Source organism: Mustela lutreola, chromosome 15 (assembly GCF_030435805.1).
Source record: "Mustela lutreola isolate mMusLut2 chromosome 15, mMusLut2.pri, whole genome shotgun sequence".
NCBI classification, from domain to species: domain Eukaryota; kingdom Metazoa; phylum Chordata; class Mammalia; order Carnivora; family Mustelidae; genus Mustela; species Mustela lutreola.
The window spans coordinates 59,954,039-59,969,309 of record NC_081304.1 but is presented as its reverse complement, the minus strand read 5'-3'; the positions used below and the strand labels follow the sequence as shown (position 1 = coordinate 59,969,309).

General features: G+C 52.7%; 1 protein-coding gene across 6 annotated transcripts in view; it reads right to left on the bottom strand.

The window, feature by feature from the left end:
* The window catches only part of RABEP1 (rabaptin, RAB GTPase binding effector protein 1), a 182,330-nt gene that overhangs the window by 18,380 nt on the left and 148,679 nt on the right, over window positions 1-15,271 (bottom strand). For all 6 annotated transcript variants that reach the window (XM_059148980.1, XM_059148978.1, XM_059148976.1 and 3 more), the window contains 4 exons: window positions 9,971-10,106; window positions 6,372-6,550; window positions 4,371-4,502; window positions 595-1,062 (listed from right to left, as the gene is read on the bottom strand). In XM_059148980.1, the coding sequence (XP_059004963.1) occupies window positions 595-1,062; window positions 4,371-4,502; window positions 6,372-6,550; window positions 9,971-10,106 (915 nt within the window). The remainder of the gene's footprint in view (window positions 1-594; window positions 1,063-4,370; window positions 4,503-6,371; window positions 6,551-9,970; window positions 10,107-15,271) is intronic.

Below are 15,271 nucleotides of genomic sequence, written 5' to 3'. Positions count from 1 at the left end.
TGCAAATCCGAGAACCTGGCCCCCTGTCTCCATGCGCACGGTCACCAGGCAAACCTGCACGACTCTGTGGCCTGCGACAAAGCCCTCACCTGTGAGCCGGCGACCATGTCCCTAGAACACAGGCCCCGTGAACCCGTAAGCCACTGCGCAAGGCATCAAGTTTGCTCCTACTGGTCCCTCTGAGTTTGCAAACACGTCCGAGAGGAAAATAAACCTCCTGAAACGTCGCCTTCTTCTCCCTCCTGTGGTGTCCGCCCCCTCCTGACGTGCACTCACGCACGAACTGCTGACGAGATCGCAAGGAGCGACGACAGAAGGGGTCTCGGAGAACACCAAGACTGGCAACAGGGCAGAGCAAGCACGTACCTTCAGCATGAAGCTGCCTGCGTGCCGCTCTGGGGGGGCACTTGGGGGCAGTGGGGGTGCTGCACAGTCAGAGCGATCAGCCAGTCGGTCCCAGGACTCGGGCAGAAGGCCGCTCCCGGCAACATGTGCATGCCGGGACCCCAGGGCCATCTAGTGAAGGGACAATCCCATGGCCACCGGGTGTCCCACCGCTGGAGCGAGCGGGAGAAAAGCAGGAGGACGGCTCACCTCTTTCTGCAGGAGATTCCATTCGGTCTCGCTGACCAGGCGGTAACCACTGGGGGACACATAAGCACTTTCCACACCCTGGGTGACGCTGGAGAGGAGAGACGCGGTCTCCTCCTGCTCGGGCGTCATGGCCTTGATGGCTCTCTCCTGATCTTTGGTCAACATGAACCCACTTGGCATCTGCAGCGACCCAAGGGATGCCGTGTCGAAGTTCTCGGGCGCCGAGTCTGCTCCCACCAGCGGCCCAAAGTCCGACTCATCCAGGTTGCCGGCAGATTTTGCTTTGCAGTTGTAGCCCAGCGCTCTGCACTGCAGCGAGCCGGAGGTCCCCAGGCTGTCCGTAGACTGTGCCCTCCTGAGTCCGTCCTTAAACATGTCCGCGTCCGACTTGCCGAATGGGTCTGCAGACGGCAACAGCAAGTCCGCGTCCAGCGAGTGCGCAGAGCCATGGGCGCTGCCCAGGTGTTCCTGAAACGTGACAACACACACACGGCCGAGTCAGACGACGCGCTCCACTTCAGAGATGGGAGCGAGCGCGTTGCAGACGCACCTGCCACACACTACACACGCCACTCCGCAGCGTGCTCCCTCCGTAGTCCTGGGGCATTCACCAATGACCTCTGTGTGCTGGGCCCAAGCCAGGCGCTCAGGACACAGCTGCGAGCAAACCCCGACCTCGGCATGTGTGCAGCTCATGAGAAACAGTGTGCCAGCGAGCAGGCGGGCAGAACACCGCACAGCGTGACACGGCAGGCTCCCGCTCTGGGCTGAGAGCTCGAGGTGTGGGCTTGAAGCCGGACAGGAGTCGGGGGAGGACTCCCGGAGCTCCGTGCTGGGGACGCCCACGGGGAGACGCCCACCCAACACAGGGAGCAGAAGGCTTTAGACAGAGGCTGGAGAGTGACCGCCGCAATGAGAACTAAAGTCACAGCAGCAGCTCACAACCCTACGAAGGGTCTACGGACCAGAGGGGCTGCTGAGGCCAGAGCCCCAAGAAACACCGATTCCGTCCGCACTGCGGCTGGACAGAGGAAGGAGTAGCCTGAGAGGGCTGCAGTGAGAATGACATCGGACATTGGCAGGAGACATGAGCACGTGAAGTCTGTTAATCCTGTTTCTTTGTTTTCTATGTTTTACGATGTTTTTCCCATTCTGAGGACCTTGCCAGCCAGAGAGAGACTGGCCCTCCAAGCCACCTGGGTCCTCCAATTAATACACAAGTCGCCTAAGAACACGCCTGGCACATACACCCGATCCATCCCGCATCCAGCCCAGCCGCCTCCTTTACCTGCCCTCACTGCCCCACACCAGTGCACCCCCACCCTAAATCGACCAGGCGCCAGGCGTGGGGAAACGGAGGAGACCCTGCACCGAAGTCTACCGGGATTCCCCCAACCAGCCCGCCCTGCGCAGCCCCGCACCTGCCCTCCGAGTCCCCAACGCCCGGGGCCCATGTTGTCCCCGTTCCCGCTCCTGCCTTGCGATCCAGCATTGCTGCGTCTGCACATGGCTCTGCATGATGTGCATGACTTGCTGCTAGGGACACTGTGAGCGACATCACACTTTCCTTCCAATGGCACGGACCCACAGGCCTGGGCACAAATCAACCAGGATGGGATTATGGGGCCTCTGCATGCCAGCGATTCAATACCGCTTGTGGGAAAACATTTACTGATGTGCCAAAACCTCCAAGACAGATTTAAGTGGAAAAAATTTACATAAAACATTATGGAGAGTTACAATATGGGTCATGGTTAAAAAGTGAAAATAGAAACACACACGTTAACTCTGGGAACAGAAAACAAAATGGAAGCAGATCTACGCGGTGTCACCTCTGGGCAGGGGGACCATCCCGAAGCTATCCTTGTTTCGCAAAACTTTTCTGTACTTTCCACATTTCCCACAGCAAACATACTTTGCTTTTATAGTGAGAAAAAGATCCTCTACGCATCAGGCAAAAGAAGATATCAGGCCCTACAAATTTTGATCATCTTTAGCCAAAAAACTCAGTCTCTGAAGCGGCCACTATGAACCTCACATCAACAGGGAAAAGTAAATCGTCATGAGCCTCAATACAAGTGTTTTCCACAAAGCGTAAAAGATCAGATCCGAAAACCTAAAATATACTTCGAATGTCGGAAAAAAACGTTATGTACAATATATACTACAGACCAACGAAGACAGAATCAAAATATTTTTTAAAAGCTTCACTGTAGGGCGCCTGGGTGGCTCAGTGGGTTAAGCCGCTGCCTTCGGCTCAGGTCATGATCTCAGAGTCCTGGGATCGAGTCCCGCATCGGGCTCTCTGCTCAGCGGAGAGCCTGCTTCCCTCTCTCTCTCTCTGCCTGCCTCTCCATCTACTTGTGATTTCTCTCTGTCAAATAAATAAATAAAATCTTTAAAAAAAAAAAAAAATAAAAGCTTCACTGTATGTTATAACAAATCTCCCTTTCCCATTTTCCTGCTAAAATATTTTCTGAAAAGTCTGAAACATTTTCAAACATTCCTGCATACAAAAAACACATAACGCTTGGCAGTACCCAAAAACTGTGACACTCTCCTGGGAGTCTGACCGCTTAAAAAATGCACGGGAGAATCAGGCCAAGTGGTTCTCAGTGTACGACCCAAAACAAAGAATGCAGAAAAACAATTACATCATCCTTGTCAGCATGCACTGGGATATTTTTAAAACGTTGACGTCCAGCCACCCATAAACATGGAAACCTAAGTGACCAGGAAGCAGATCACACAGGGCTGAGCGCCCACGTGCCAACCACACAGACACACGGAACCCCTCAAAGTGGGAACAGACCCTGATCCGATCCAGCCGGGAGGTGGGGCAGGGCTGGAGGCAGTGGGTGCGAGGCACATGAGCTCGGGGCAGGGGGACAGGGCTGGCTGTACGGATGCGGGGAGCATGGGAAGCACTGAGCGTCACCCAGAGGTGAAGGCCCTTCTGTGCCTCTGGGGCCCCAGAGGCTGGGGGCCTTCGCTCTTACCCCGAAGGCGGGAACAGTCAGCCCGCGTCCTGAAGATGAGAGGGAGGACCTCAGCGGTCAGCGAGCAGGGCAGGCGGCCTGGTGGGGCAGCCCCCGGCGCGCTAACAGAACAGGACGGCGACTGTGGCTGGAACGGCGAGCAGTGGGAGGTGACTCCCAGTCACGGGAGTCCGTGTGCTCTGAGGAGGGAGGCCTGGCTGCAGCTGCACTGCCCATAAGGGAAGGGGACAGTAATGCTGGGGGCACCACAGGCCAATAGGCTGCAGACAGGAAATCTGATGGAGAGGCTCCAGCCGCCGCGGGGAGGGCGCGAGAGGCCCCAAGGCCACGGGAGCAGCACTCTCCATGCCCGGGGCTCCCCACCACCCCCCCGCCTCTTCCACCCGCCGCCCCGGCCTCACCCGCTGTCCTCACAGCCCACGGCCTCAGACCAGCTGATGTGCAAGCATGTGCTGTGGGGAGTTTGGTGACTCGGGAAATGAGATCGTCTTCTAGAGAAAAACCCAAAGCACCAGCATCAGTTACTGTCATCCCCGAAAAGATCCAGCAGGCGGCCCTGCAGTCCCCTTCTGCTCTGATCCAGGAACCGCTGCAAGCAAGAGCGTCTTAGCCGCTGAGCGCAAGGAGAGGACCCGGTGTCTCCGGAGCACTCCCTGCCGGCTCGCAGACGTGGGGACACACATCTCCTCTGTATCTCCTCGGATGCTCGGCCCTGCACGCCCGCACGCACATGGTCACGTCGTGGCCACGGCGACCCTGACGACGGCATCAACTTACCTCCTCGTTTGACAGCTGGGCCGCAGGCTCCTCATGTGGGAAAGCACACGCCGCCGGGGCTCTCCCCTCCTCCTCCGCGTCCGCTTGGCTGGGGTCCTTCCGCTTGTGAAATCTCTGCTGCTCATCTTCCTCCTAAAAGTTAAGGAAAACAGATACGGACGTCACCCCGGTAACCTGCACCTCACAGTTCACTCATTCCGCGGCCGCTCCAAGCACACAGAGAGCGCAGAGAATTGCGGGAAAACCGGGCGCTGGCGGCTCTTCGCTGTGCCCCAGCGTCAGGACGTCAGTCCTAATGCTTTCCCACTGCGGGCCCAGAGCACGGAGCCCGGCCTGGAGGAGAAACCAGGAAACGGCTTCCAAGAAGCACGTGTGAAGAGAAAGCACCCCGAAACAGCCCCTCCTTCATGGGGCCCCGGGGCTGTACGCGGATGCTCCTGCTGACGCCGGCAGCATTCGGGTGGGCATAGCCCCTGGAAACCGGGCGAGTTCACGTGAGACGCAAAAGCAACGGCTGAAGTTCATATACTGCTGCACGACCAGACGAGCAGACCCCTCAGTGTCCCCCGCCCCGGCCTGGCACGTGGGGACATGGCCATGGCACCTCACAGGGCAGGGGTGGGGGGGCATGAGCTTCTGCAGGAGCAGTGCCACGTGCTCTGCACGGGCAGGGGAAATGGGCCGAGAAGCACCACTACTGGCTCTGGAACAGTCAGCAGACCAGGGAGTCTGCCAACCGGGGGCGGGGCGGGGCGGGGCGGAGCTCCAAAGACAGGGAGGCAGGCGCACAGGGGACCCCCAGTGTTCTGCCATGGCTAAGAGGGCAGGCATGGCAAGAGGGGGACACAGGCTTCGAACCTCAGATCTGCCGGCAGTCCGCACCGCAGCTGGGGCACGTCAGTGCGTCTGCTCCGAGAGCTCAGGACAGAAGCTTTAGAGGCAAAGCCTTAGCATGCACAGACATGCGGGAAAACCTTGGCAGGCATTAACAGTGGCCGTCAGTGAGCGGCGGCAGCGTTTCGACTGTGGTCACGGACAGCAGTCCAGAGCCTCAGCCTGAGCTTGCTGTGTCCGCACACCCAGAAGAGGAGGAGTCACAACTAGAAGACCGGAATTTTGAAAAGGATGAAACTTTTGAACCCAAATCCAACCTAAGTCCTACAAGGCAGTCTGAACAACATCTATGGCACCGAGAAAAGCTCCCACGTGGCTCTCCGCAGGAGATCTCTGCTCCCGCGTGACACCCGGCAAGGCTGGGACACACCACTGTCAGAGACAAAGAACACAGATCACGAGGCCGTCTGGGCGTGTGATGGGGCCAGGGATCGAGGCCGTCACAGTGTGTCCACCCCGGCAGGGAGTGTCAGCTCCCCAGCGCGGGGCCGAGGACAGCAAGTTCCACGTACCCTGTGTGGACTAGAACCAACCAGACACCCACTTCTGATCGCGGATACATGCCCGGGAGGACCGTCCTCCACACAAAGACCAGACGACAGACGCACGTGCTCCTCCAAGAGAGGGGCTGGGATAGTCTCCTCCGTCCCCTCGCGTGTACAACAAAGCATCTGCAACCTCAGATGTGTCTGGGTGTGGCTCGTGTGGCTCAGACAGGATTTCAAAAGGTAAGGAGAACGCAGGCTCTCCGGGCACCCTCGGGAATCCTGTCTGTGGCAGCTAACCATCCCGCGCCGTCACCGTCCAACGAGGCTTTCAGAGCCATGTCACCAAAGACGGGACCTGGATACACAAAATCCCGTGGTCCGGGAGAACCGAACAGCACTGCGGAGAAAGAGCTTCTCAGAACCGTGAACCGCTGCGTCCCGCAGCTTCCAAAAAGGACCAAGGCTAAAGAAGTTCTTTTCCCACAGTCAAGGCCCTCACAGAAGCTGAAAAGCAAAATCCCTCCGACGCAGCTACTGTGTACTTGGAAAGGGCGCGGAGGCCCGCAGGCTCGGGACAAGCCTGTGAGGGGGCGGGGGGCGCGTCCGCAGCACGGCTCACCTGGTCTCGCTTCTTCAGCTCCTCCACCTGCCGCAGCTGCTCTGCGGTGAGCACGGCCTCCATGCGCTGCATGTCCCGCATGAGCAGACGCTGCGACTCCAGAAACTGGTCGTTGGCCTTCTGCCACGTGTGTTTCAGCTGGTTGTGCTGCTGTCGCTCTTGCTCCAAGAGATGACACACTGTTTGGGAACCCCCAATCAGAAACACCGGGTTTTAACATCAGGCGACGGCTGGAACCGGGGCCCCTAGACCAGGTCCGGCTAGCGGTCCACCTCAGCTAGGACTCTGCGGCGCACAAGCACCGAGGGGCCACCAGCGACTGGACACAGGGCAGCCGTCCACTCGCACAGGCTCCCAAAGCGTGCTCCCAGGAACAGCGACACGTGAGAAAAGGAGATCTGTGCCCAGGGAGTGTTAGAAACCTTGCTTAGATGAATTTTTACAGGGTCCTTCACTGTAGGACTTAGAGCCCAGCACCTGTGCTCATGCCTGTGTTCTCCTGGAGGAGGATACAGAACACAGCAGTTCCCCAACTCCTTTGACACCAAGTCCTCTCCACAGTGCCACTCACGTGACAAGGGCAGTTCTGGGGAACACCCTTTGGGAGACACTGCTCTGAAAGCCACAAGTATGGTAACCGTGATTCAGTGTCTTTAGAGACACTCTGACAAGTCTGTTACCCAGATGTCCCTCCTGAGCCCACACAGCTCTGATGGCTCAGGACAAGGCGAAGGTTCTCTGTATCAGCAGATACGGCCCACATGCCCCTGCCTGGCCATCCTGTACCAACGAACCGGTGGGTGGCATCACCCAGTCACTCAAGCCAGAAACCAGAGACAGCCACTGCAGCTGCTGTGCCTCACCCCACCCACCGCCCCCGTGACAGGAGCTACGAGCTCCCTCCGGTGCGGGGGACACAACCCTCATCTGCCAACAGCCTCAGACCAGCTCTCACGACTCACACAACTGGTACGTGTCCTGCCATTCGTCTTCGTGCCCTGGCCTACCCTCCACACCGCTGTCAAACGGACTTCTTAAGTACAAAATCTGTATGATCACTCTCAAGTTTCAAGCCCTTCAGGAAAGCCAAACACAAGGCCACATACTGTATAATGCCATTTACACAGAAGCCCAGAAGAGGTAAATCTGTATAGACAGACCAAGGTTGCCGAGGGCAGAGAGAAAAAGAAGTGACGAGTAATGAGGACAGAATGTCCTGCTGGGAAGCTGTGGAATCAGACAGTGACAACAGTACACAGCTCTTTGAGTACAGTAGCCTTGAAAAGAGTGAGCTTCATGGCATGTGAATTATATCTCCATAAAGCTTTTATTTAAGAAAAATGTTTTTGTTTTTTTTTTAAAGATTTATTGATTGATTGATGAGAGAGAGAGAGAGAGAGAGGGAGGGAGGCAGACACAGAGGGAGAAGCAGGCTCCCCACTGGGCAGGAAGCCCAAAGAGAAACCTTTTCAGGAGCTCCTTCCCGCCCATCTGGTAAATCCCAAGCCATCAGCCTAAGGCAGCCCACAATCTGGCTCCCACTTCTCCGTGGCCGCTGGTATCCTAACTTTGCTGAACAAATTTCTCCCACTCTGTGACCTTGCTGTAGCACGTGCAAATGGCCTTGAACATCAGGCTCGTCTCTGGCCGCCAGACAAAAACACACCTGTCGGTCACAGCCCCCCTTCACACCTTCTTTCAAGAAGCCCACCCATGCACGGTCCCCTCTCAGTGCACCTGCAAGCCGGTCCCAGGGAGGCGACAGCACTAACTTGGCGAATTCTCCCAATTCGGGCTGCAAGTCACACAGCTGCTTGCGTTGTACCTTCTCCTCCGTTAAGCACTAGTTTTGGTGTGTGCTTCCAGATGGAAATTATGCCCTGCTCATTAATGAAACTTCTCAGATACTTTCCAGATAGTTAGGAAGGCTTGGGGCACGTCATTTGAACAGAAAGTCCTATTTCTTTGGATGCTCTCAGAGTCTGCGTGTCTTTTTGATGCAGCACCACATCTGAAAAGTGCTTCCTGAAAACCAAAGACCTGCTCAAACTTTGGGTTATTCTCCTAACATTTTAAGAAATAATACTGTGGGCTTACAGAATTTCACCTTTCCACTATTTGGGGGGAAAACCCCGAACACGCAAGCCTCAATTACAGACGGAACGGCTCTGTGTCCCTCGGCACCTGACAGACTTAGACAGTATTCACCGCAGGACTCTCACCCAGTCCTAAACTCGCCTGTGAAGGGGCTCCCGGTACAACCCACAACGCGCACAAGGCCTCAGGAGTCCATGCATCTAGAGGAGGAAAATGGTAGATGTGTGTGACCACTAACCTCTCCCTGAAATGTACTGCTTCCTATAAAGACCCGCAGTACGGGCAGCCCAGCCCAGCCCAGGAAGGAGGACAGCACCTGAGACCCGGCAGCCAACGGAAGCCGGAGCCACTGCCGTGTCTCCACACAATGGCCGCAGGTACCCCCACACAGCCCCAACGCTCGGCACTGCTTCCACCACCAAACCTTGGCCGTGAGCGCATCAACAGAACGGCACACGTGTTACTGTACCGGAAGATCAGTCACTTACGTTTTCATTACTGTTTCATAATGCATGAGTTTCCTTTTGTATTTTCTATTTCAGGGATTAAAAACAGGATCCTAAGAGGGTTTCACAAGACTGCCAAAGGAGTCCGTGACACAAGAAGGTTAAGAATGCCAGGGAAGGGGTGCCTGGGGGGCTCAGCTGGTGAAGCGCCTGCGTTCGGGTCAGGTCATGATCTCAGGGTCCTGGGATCGAGTCCCAGGTCCAGCTCCCTGCTCAGCGGGGGTCTCCCTCTTCCTCTGCCCCTCCACCAGCTTGTACTCTCTGACAAATAACTAAAATCTTAAAAAAAGGGCGCCTGGGTGGCTCAGTGGGTTAAGCCGCTGCCTTCGGCTCAGGTCATGATCTCAGGGTCCTGGGATCGAGTCCCGCATCGGGCTCTCTGCTCAACAGGGAGCCTGCTTCCCTTCCTCTCTCTCTACCTGCCTCTCCATCTACTTGTGATTTCTCTCTGTCAAATAAATAAATAAAATCTTTAAAAAAAAAAAATAAATAAAATCTTAAAAAAAAAAAAAGAAAGAAAGAAAAAATTATCTTTATTTTAATGGGGAAAGATAAGCCTTCTTCCCTAGGCCAGAGGAAACAGAGTCCATTTCTGTGGAACTCCACCACCAAGCCGGAGGTCAAAACTGTCCTTAACAAACAGGACGCTACTTGAGGCTGCCGGAGCACACCGCCCGCCCTCTGTCCACGCTCACTCTTGCTGATCCACCTCCATCAAAGTGAGTCTGGGGGCAAAAGCCATTTAAGCAGAGCTTCCAGCCCTCTTGTCTTTCTGTCCAGAGCTCATGCCCAGAGTCCTCGAGGACAGAGGGGCTGCTGACAGCCCACGTATCTCGAGGGGCCCTCACAGCCCCAGCCGCTCAGGAGAACGTGTGAGCCACACGCCAAGCTTCAAGTGCATCACCGTTATGCTGGAGTCTGGGATTTGTTACTGGCTGTAATCGGTACCGATTTTCCTTAGAGACGAGACTAGAAAGACATAGAACCCGTGCTCACCCTCATGCAATTCCTTCCGCAGCTTCTCCGCGTCCTCCTGCAGGACGGATTTCTGGGTGTTCAGAACAGCCACATACATCTCCAGGTCAGTCCTACAAGATTTCTCAGCTTCCAGATAATGATTCAGCTCCTTAACCTGAAACAAAACGCAGTTCTAGGAAACGAAAACCAACTGCACTTTCTGCTGCAGATATGCTGGTAAGTTCTGGATGTGCTGGAAAATAATTGACACGTCTACTTACGCTTTATGTGCAATTTTAAAAGTTAAGTTGAAATTTTTAGTTACACTACAAACACATAGTTGCTATAGAAAAGTAGGAAAGCAACATGATTAATAGTGGTGTTCTCCGTAATCATATTGCCAAGTGAGTACAGAACGGAGAAGACATGCAACAGCTTTGTCCCTCGTGTCCCAAACAGCCAGCTGTAATCTGCATTCCCAGAGCAGCATTTGCCTGGACCCATTTCGTCACATTCTCAGGAACACTGCGTCGTGCAGGGGTCTTTAAACAGTAGCTAATTCCTAAAGATAGCAAGTAGTGCCACACTCTTGTAAATGTGCTTTTCTTTGACTTCTGGTGTAGTAGTTCCAAATGCCTTGAATTTATGAAAAGGGCCCATCTTCATGGACACACGTACTGGACGGAAAAAAGAGGAAGTCATGATAGGAAAAATAACTACTCTCGTACTGTGATAAACACTAACTTGAAGGCCAGTGTGAATGTTTTTTAAAATCACATGTTTTAGGGGTGCCTAGGTGGCTCCATGGGTTAAGCATCTACCTTCAGCTCGGGTCATGATCTCAGGGTCCTGGGACTGAGTCCCGCATCAGGCTCTCTGCTTAGCAGGGAGCCTGCTTTCCCTCTCTCTCTGCCTGCCTCTCTGCCTACCTGTGATCTCTGTCAAATAAATAAATAAAATCTTTAAATAAATAAATAAATAAAATCACTTCTTTTTAAAAACGCCTTATGTCTGTTTAATATTCAAATGTTAACAAGATAGTCTAAAATCTGAAATGGTTATAACCAAAATAAAATAGTCTTGCCCCAGAGTGTGAATCACTTGTTTTACCCTGTCTTATGTATTATCCATCCAAAATTCTGGCCATTTATGTATGTCCACGTTTTCAAATGGCTATGTCTAATTTCACTTTCAAAGTTATTTTCATGCCTTTCAACTTCCTATTTCCCCCAGCGTGAACATGCCGGCTGACCTGTTTTCAGGCGTCGGTACTCCTAGACCATTAACACAAGAGGTCAGCAGTGGGCAAAGGCTGAGCGGGCCGCGGGAGCCGGCATGGGACGCGCAGGGGGCTGTGAGCACCACAGACGGGTGCGGGCCGCTGTGAGCGTGTCCCCATGACCGCAGGGGGTGGGCACTGAGCTGACGACAACAGGAGTCCACGGGGCAGACATAAAACGGTGGAACCCAGCCAGTAACTCTGTCTGCTGCTGCTTCTTGGCTAAGTATCTGGCTCAATGAGCAGTTAGTGACATCCGCGAAGGAAACTAAGTGATGGCTGGACAGTGGGGCCGACCACGCAAAGCTACTCTACAGAGGACCACGGTACAGCAGCAACGTGGGGCAAAGTGAAGGGAGGGAATGACGACCCCAAGGACCCCAGGCTGCCACATGAGTCTCCAACCTGACAGCGGCAGCTGGAAGTGGGAGAGTCTGCACACTCCCACAGCGGAAAAACGCGACCCATCTGCCTGGCGACACTTATACTCTCGAGAGGCTGCGAACGCGTTCCCCTCGGGACGCCTCTCTTCCCTCCTGGCTGAACGGCTCACTGCGTGCTTTACTGGTCTGTCCACGGCCGGCCCTCACGGACTGCGCGGCCCTGACCGACTCTGGGTACTCATTGTCAGGCACATGCACTGAGCAGCCCACACCCTTTCTGTGCAACCTCTGCAGCATCTTTTAATAAGGAAGATTTATATTCTAGTGCAGCCAAATCTGTCCAACTTCTCTTTCCCAGTATTTCTGTCTCTGATTCAAGAAGCATTTTGGGGGCACCTGGATGGTGGTGTCCCTTAAGCATCTGACTTGCTTTCAGCTCAGGTCATGATCTCAGGGTTGGGAGATCGAGCCCCATGAGCTCAGCGTGGAGCCTGCCCGTCCCTCTCCTCCCCCATCTCTCCCCACTCGTGTTCACGTTTGTTCATGCTCCCTAAATTTGAAAAATTTTTTAAATGTTTTTCTATCCCAAATAACATCTTTCTTAGGATCTAAAAGTTTTAAAGATTTTACAATCTTTGGTCTTTAATTCATTGAAATTAATTTTTGGAAAGTATGAGGTAGAAAGCTAATTTCAATTTATTCCATATTTAAAACTACGTAGGGGCGCCTAACTCTCGATTTTGGCTCAGGTCATGATTTCAGATCATGGGATCAAGCCCCACGTCAGGCTCCCTGTTCAGTGTGGAGTTAGCTTGAGACTCCCTCTCTCTCCTTCTGCCGCTCCCCCCAAACTCATGCTCTCTCTCTCTTTAAAAAAAGGGTACTTATTTTTTTAAGTGGGCTCCACAACCAGCATGGAGTCCGATGTGGGGCTTGAACTCATGACCCTGAGAACAAGACCTGAGCTGAGATCAAGAGTCGGACAGTCAAGGGACTGAGCCACCCGGGCGCCCCTGAAAAGGCTATGCTTTAACAATCCCTTCCTGCCCACAGCTGCACAAGGCAAGCCATCCCGTACCAAACTCACACACACACACACGGCTCTGCTGAACACTTGATTCTGCTCCACTGGTCCCCTGTCTGTTCCCAAACCAGGAACAAGCCATCTGAATGACAGTGGCTTCACTGTAAGTCTTAACATCTGGTAGGCGGGGCAACCTGTCTACTTCCAAGCTCCTTATTTTTTTTTTTTTTAAGATTTTATTTATTTATTTGACAGAAATCACAAGTAGACAGAGAGGCAGGCAGAGAGAGAGAGGAGAAAGCAGGCTCCCTGCTGAGCAGAGAGCCCGATGTGGGGCTCGACCCCAGGACCCTGGGATTATGACCTGAGCTGAAGGCAGAGGCTTTAACACACTGAGCCACCCAGGCGCCCCTTCCAAGCTCTCACTGTATTCAGAGTGGGATTTTTGAACTCAGATGAATTTGGGGATACACACATAAGATGCCCACTGTCTTGTCCCTGAGGGACACACACGTGCTCATGCCTTCATCATAGCTCTTTCCACAATGATCGTACCCACTTAGTTTACTTTCTCAGGTACCTACAACTCGACAACACAGAGTTGATTTGGGGTTTTTCGGCAGGGACGGGGGGGGGAGGAGCTGTTTGTTTTTGTTTTTATTACTATAAATGGGACTTTTCTCCCTCCTTACATTCTTTACTCGGATGGATTACTGGAGAATATGATTTTTTACGTTGATCTTGTTGGCACAACTTTCTTGAACTGCTGCTTAGTCTAACATCTGCCGGCACATCCTCTTGCTTTTCTAAGCAAACAACCGTCAGCCTCACTGCCCCCCATTCAGGATTAATGCTGTCTCTGCATCGGGTCTTGCTGGGTCGAAATCAAGAGTGGGACGCCTAACCAACTGAGCCACCCAGGGCCCCCCTGATCAGTCTTAATGGAATTTTGTCTTTCTTACCAGTTTGCCCATTTTCCCCATTACACTGACATTCTCAGTTTTTCTTTTGCTTTTCTATTTCACCGTTTCTGCTCTGCAGTACATTACTTCCCTATATTCCTGCTGTCTGTGCCACTGTCCACCTATCTGGAATCTGGAGTAAAACAAATCACTTTAACTATTTTACAATGCCTTTTTCCAGGAGATTTTTTTTTCCATCTCCATTTTATTTTAGTGACCATTATACTGGAGATAATTTAATGGCCTGTGGTCAGACAGCTGAGTTCATACAACAGTATTTTTGGCGTAACAACAGAGTTGAGTTTACATAACAAAGTTTCTCAGCACTTCCTCTGTGATGCTGTGAAAATCTTCATGTACCTGAACCTAACAGTTACTTTATCCTGGCACGACCTTCTAGGCTTCACACCTGCAGACTCACATAATCCTATCAGTGGCCTTATGGGGGGGGGGGGTACCACTGCCCCCATTTTACAGCTGAGAAAAGCAAAGTGCAGTAAGATGAGGTTCAGTTGCTCAAGGTCCCCAGCTGAGCCTCTGCTACTGCAGAAGACACAGTCTCTCTCTTACCGATCTGCTACGCCCAAGTTATTAATCAGACTGCTCAAACCCCTACAGTCCGGCTCACATTTTCCTCTTCTCACACGACCACTGGCTACGATCAGCCTCACTCTCCTACCAGAACTGTGCACGTTAATTTCCCCTTGTAACTGTCCCTCTTAGCTCACGAATTTCCAGGTGTGTCTGATACCCTTGAGAGTGACTGTCACGGCTCACTGATGAATTCTGAGGTGGGGTCCCTGCATCTCCACACTCCTTCCCCTACATCCTGGAGGCTTCATATCACAATTACTACATCAGCTTTCCTTCGGTTAGAATTTGGGTGGCATGTCTTTAGATACTCCTCTATCCTCAGTCGTATCTTGCAGTTTTATTTTCGGTCTATTATAAGCAATACAAATTTAGATTTTTTTTTTTAATACCATGTACTTTAGCAGGCGATGACGTTTAGTTCCCTTTCCTACATTCCTATGCTGTGCTTTTGTTTACTACCTATTTATTATCTTTCTTTCTTTCCTACTCTCTCTTAATTATCAATGTTTTCAACATTCCCTCTGTATTTCCTCGGTTGTACCTTTATGGCCAACAAATCCAGCCACACTGTAACTACATCATCTCTACGGCATCAATTCTGGGACTCATGTCAGGAAAATAAATCAACTTCCAAGAGCTCATTTTCATCGATAGGAAAGCGAATCAGGCAGAGCCTCGCTCTGACATGAACATGAACACGACTGCAGCTCACAGAGCAGCAGGACACTGTTCCGGTCATCGTCTAAAACACCCATCAGGACAGGGACGCCTGGGTGGCTCAGTTGGTTGGACGACTGCCTTCAGCTTAGGTCATGATCCCGGAGTCCCAGGATCGAGTCCCGCAATGGGCTCCCAGCTCCATGGGGAGTCTGCTTCTCCCTCTGACCTTCTCCTCGCTCATGCTCTCTCTCACTGTCTCTCTCTCAAATAAATAAATAAAATCTTTAAAAACAAACAAACAAACAAAAACCATCAGGACAAAATCCTCCCCAAGTATTTTTCTCCTTTGCATTTTAAAGAAAGCAAGATTTTAAGACACAAAGTCTGAATCCCAGTTTTTACCCCCTCAGTGACTCTAACTTTGCTCATGGCATTAGG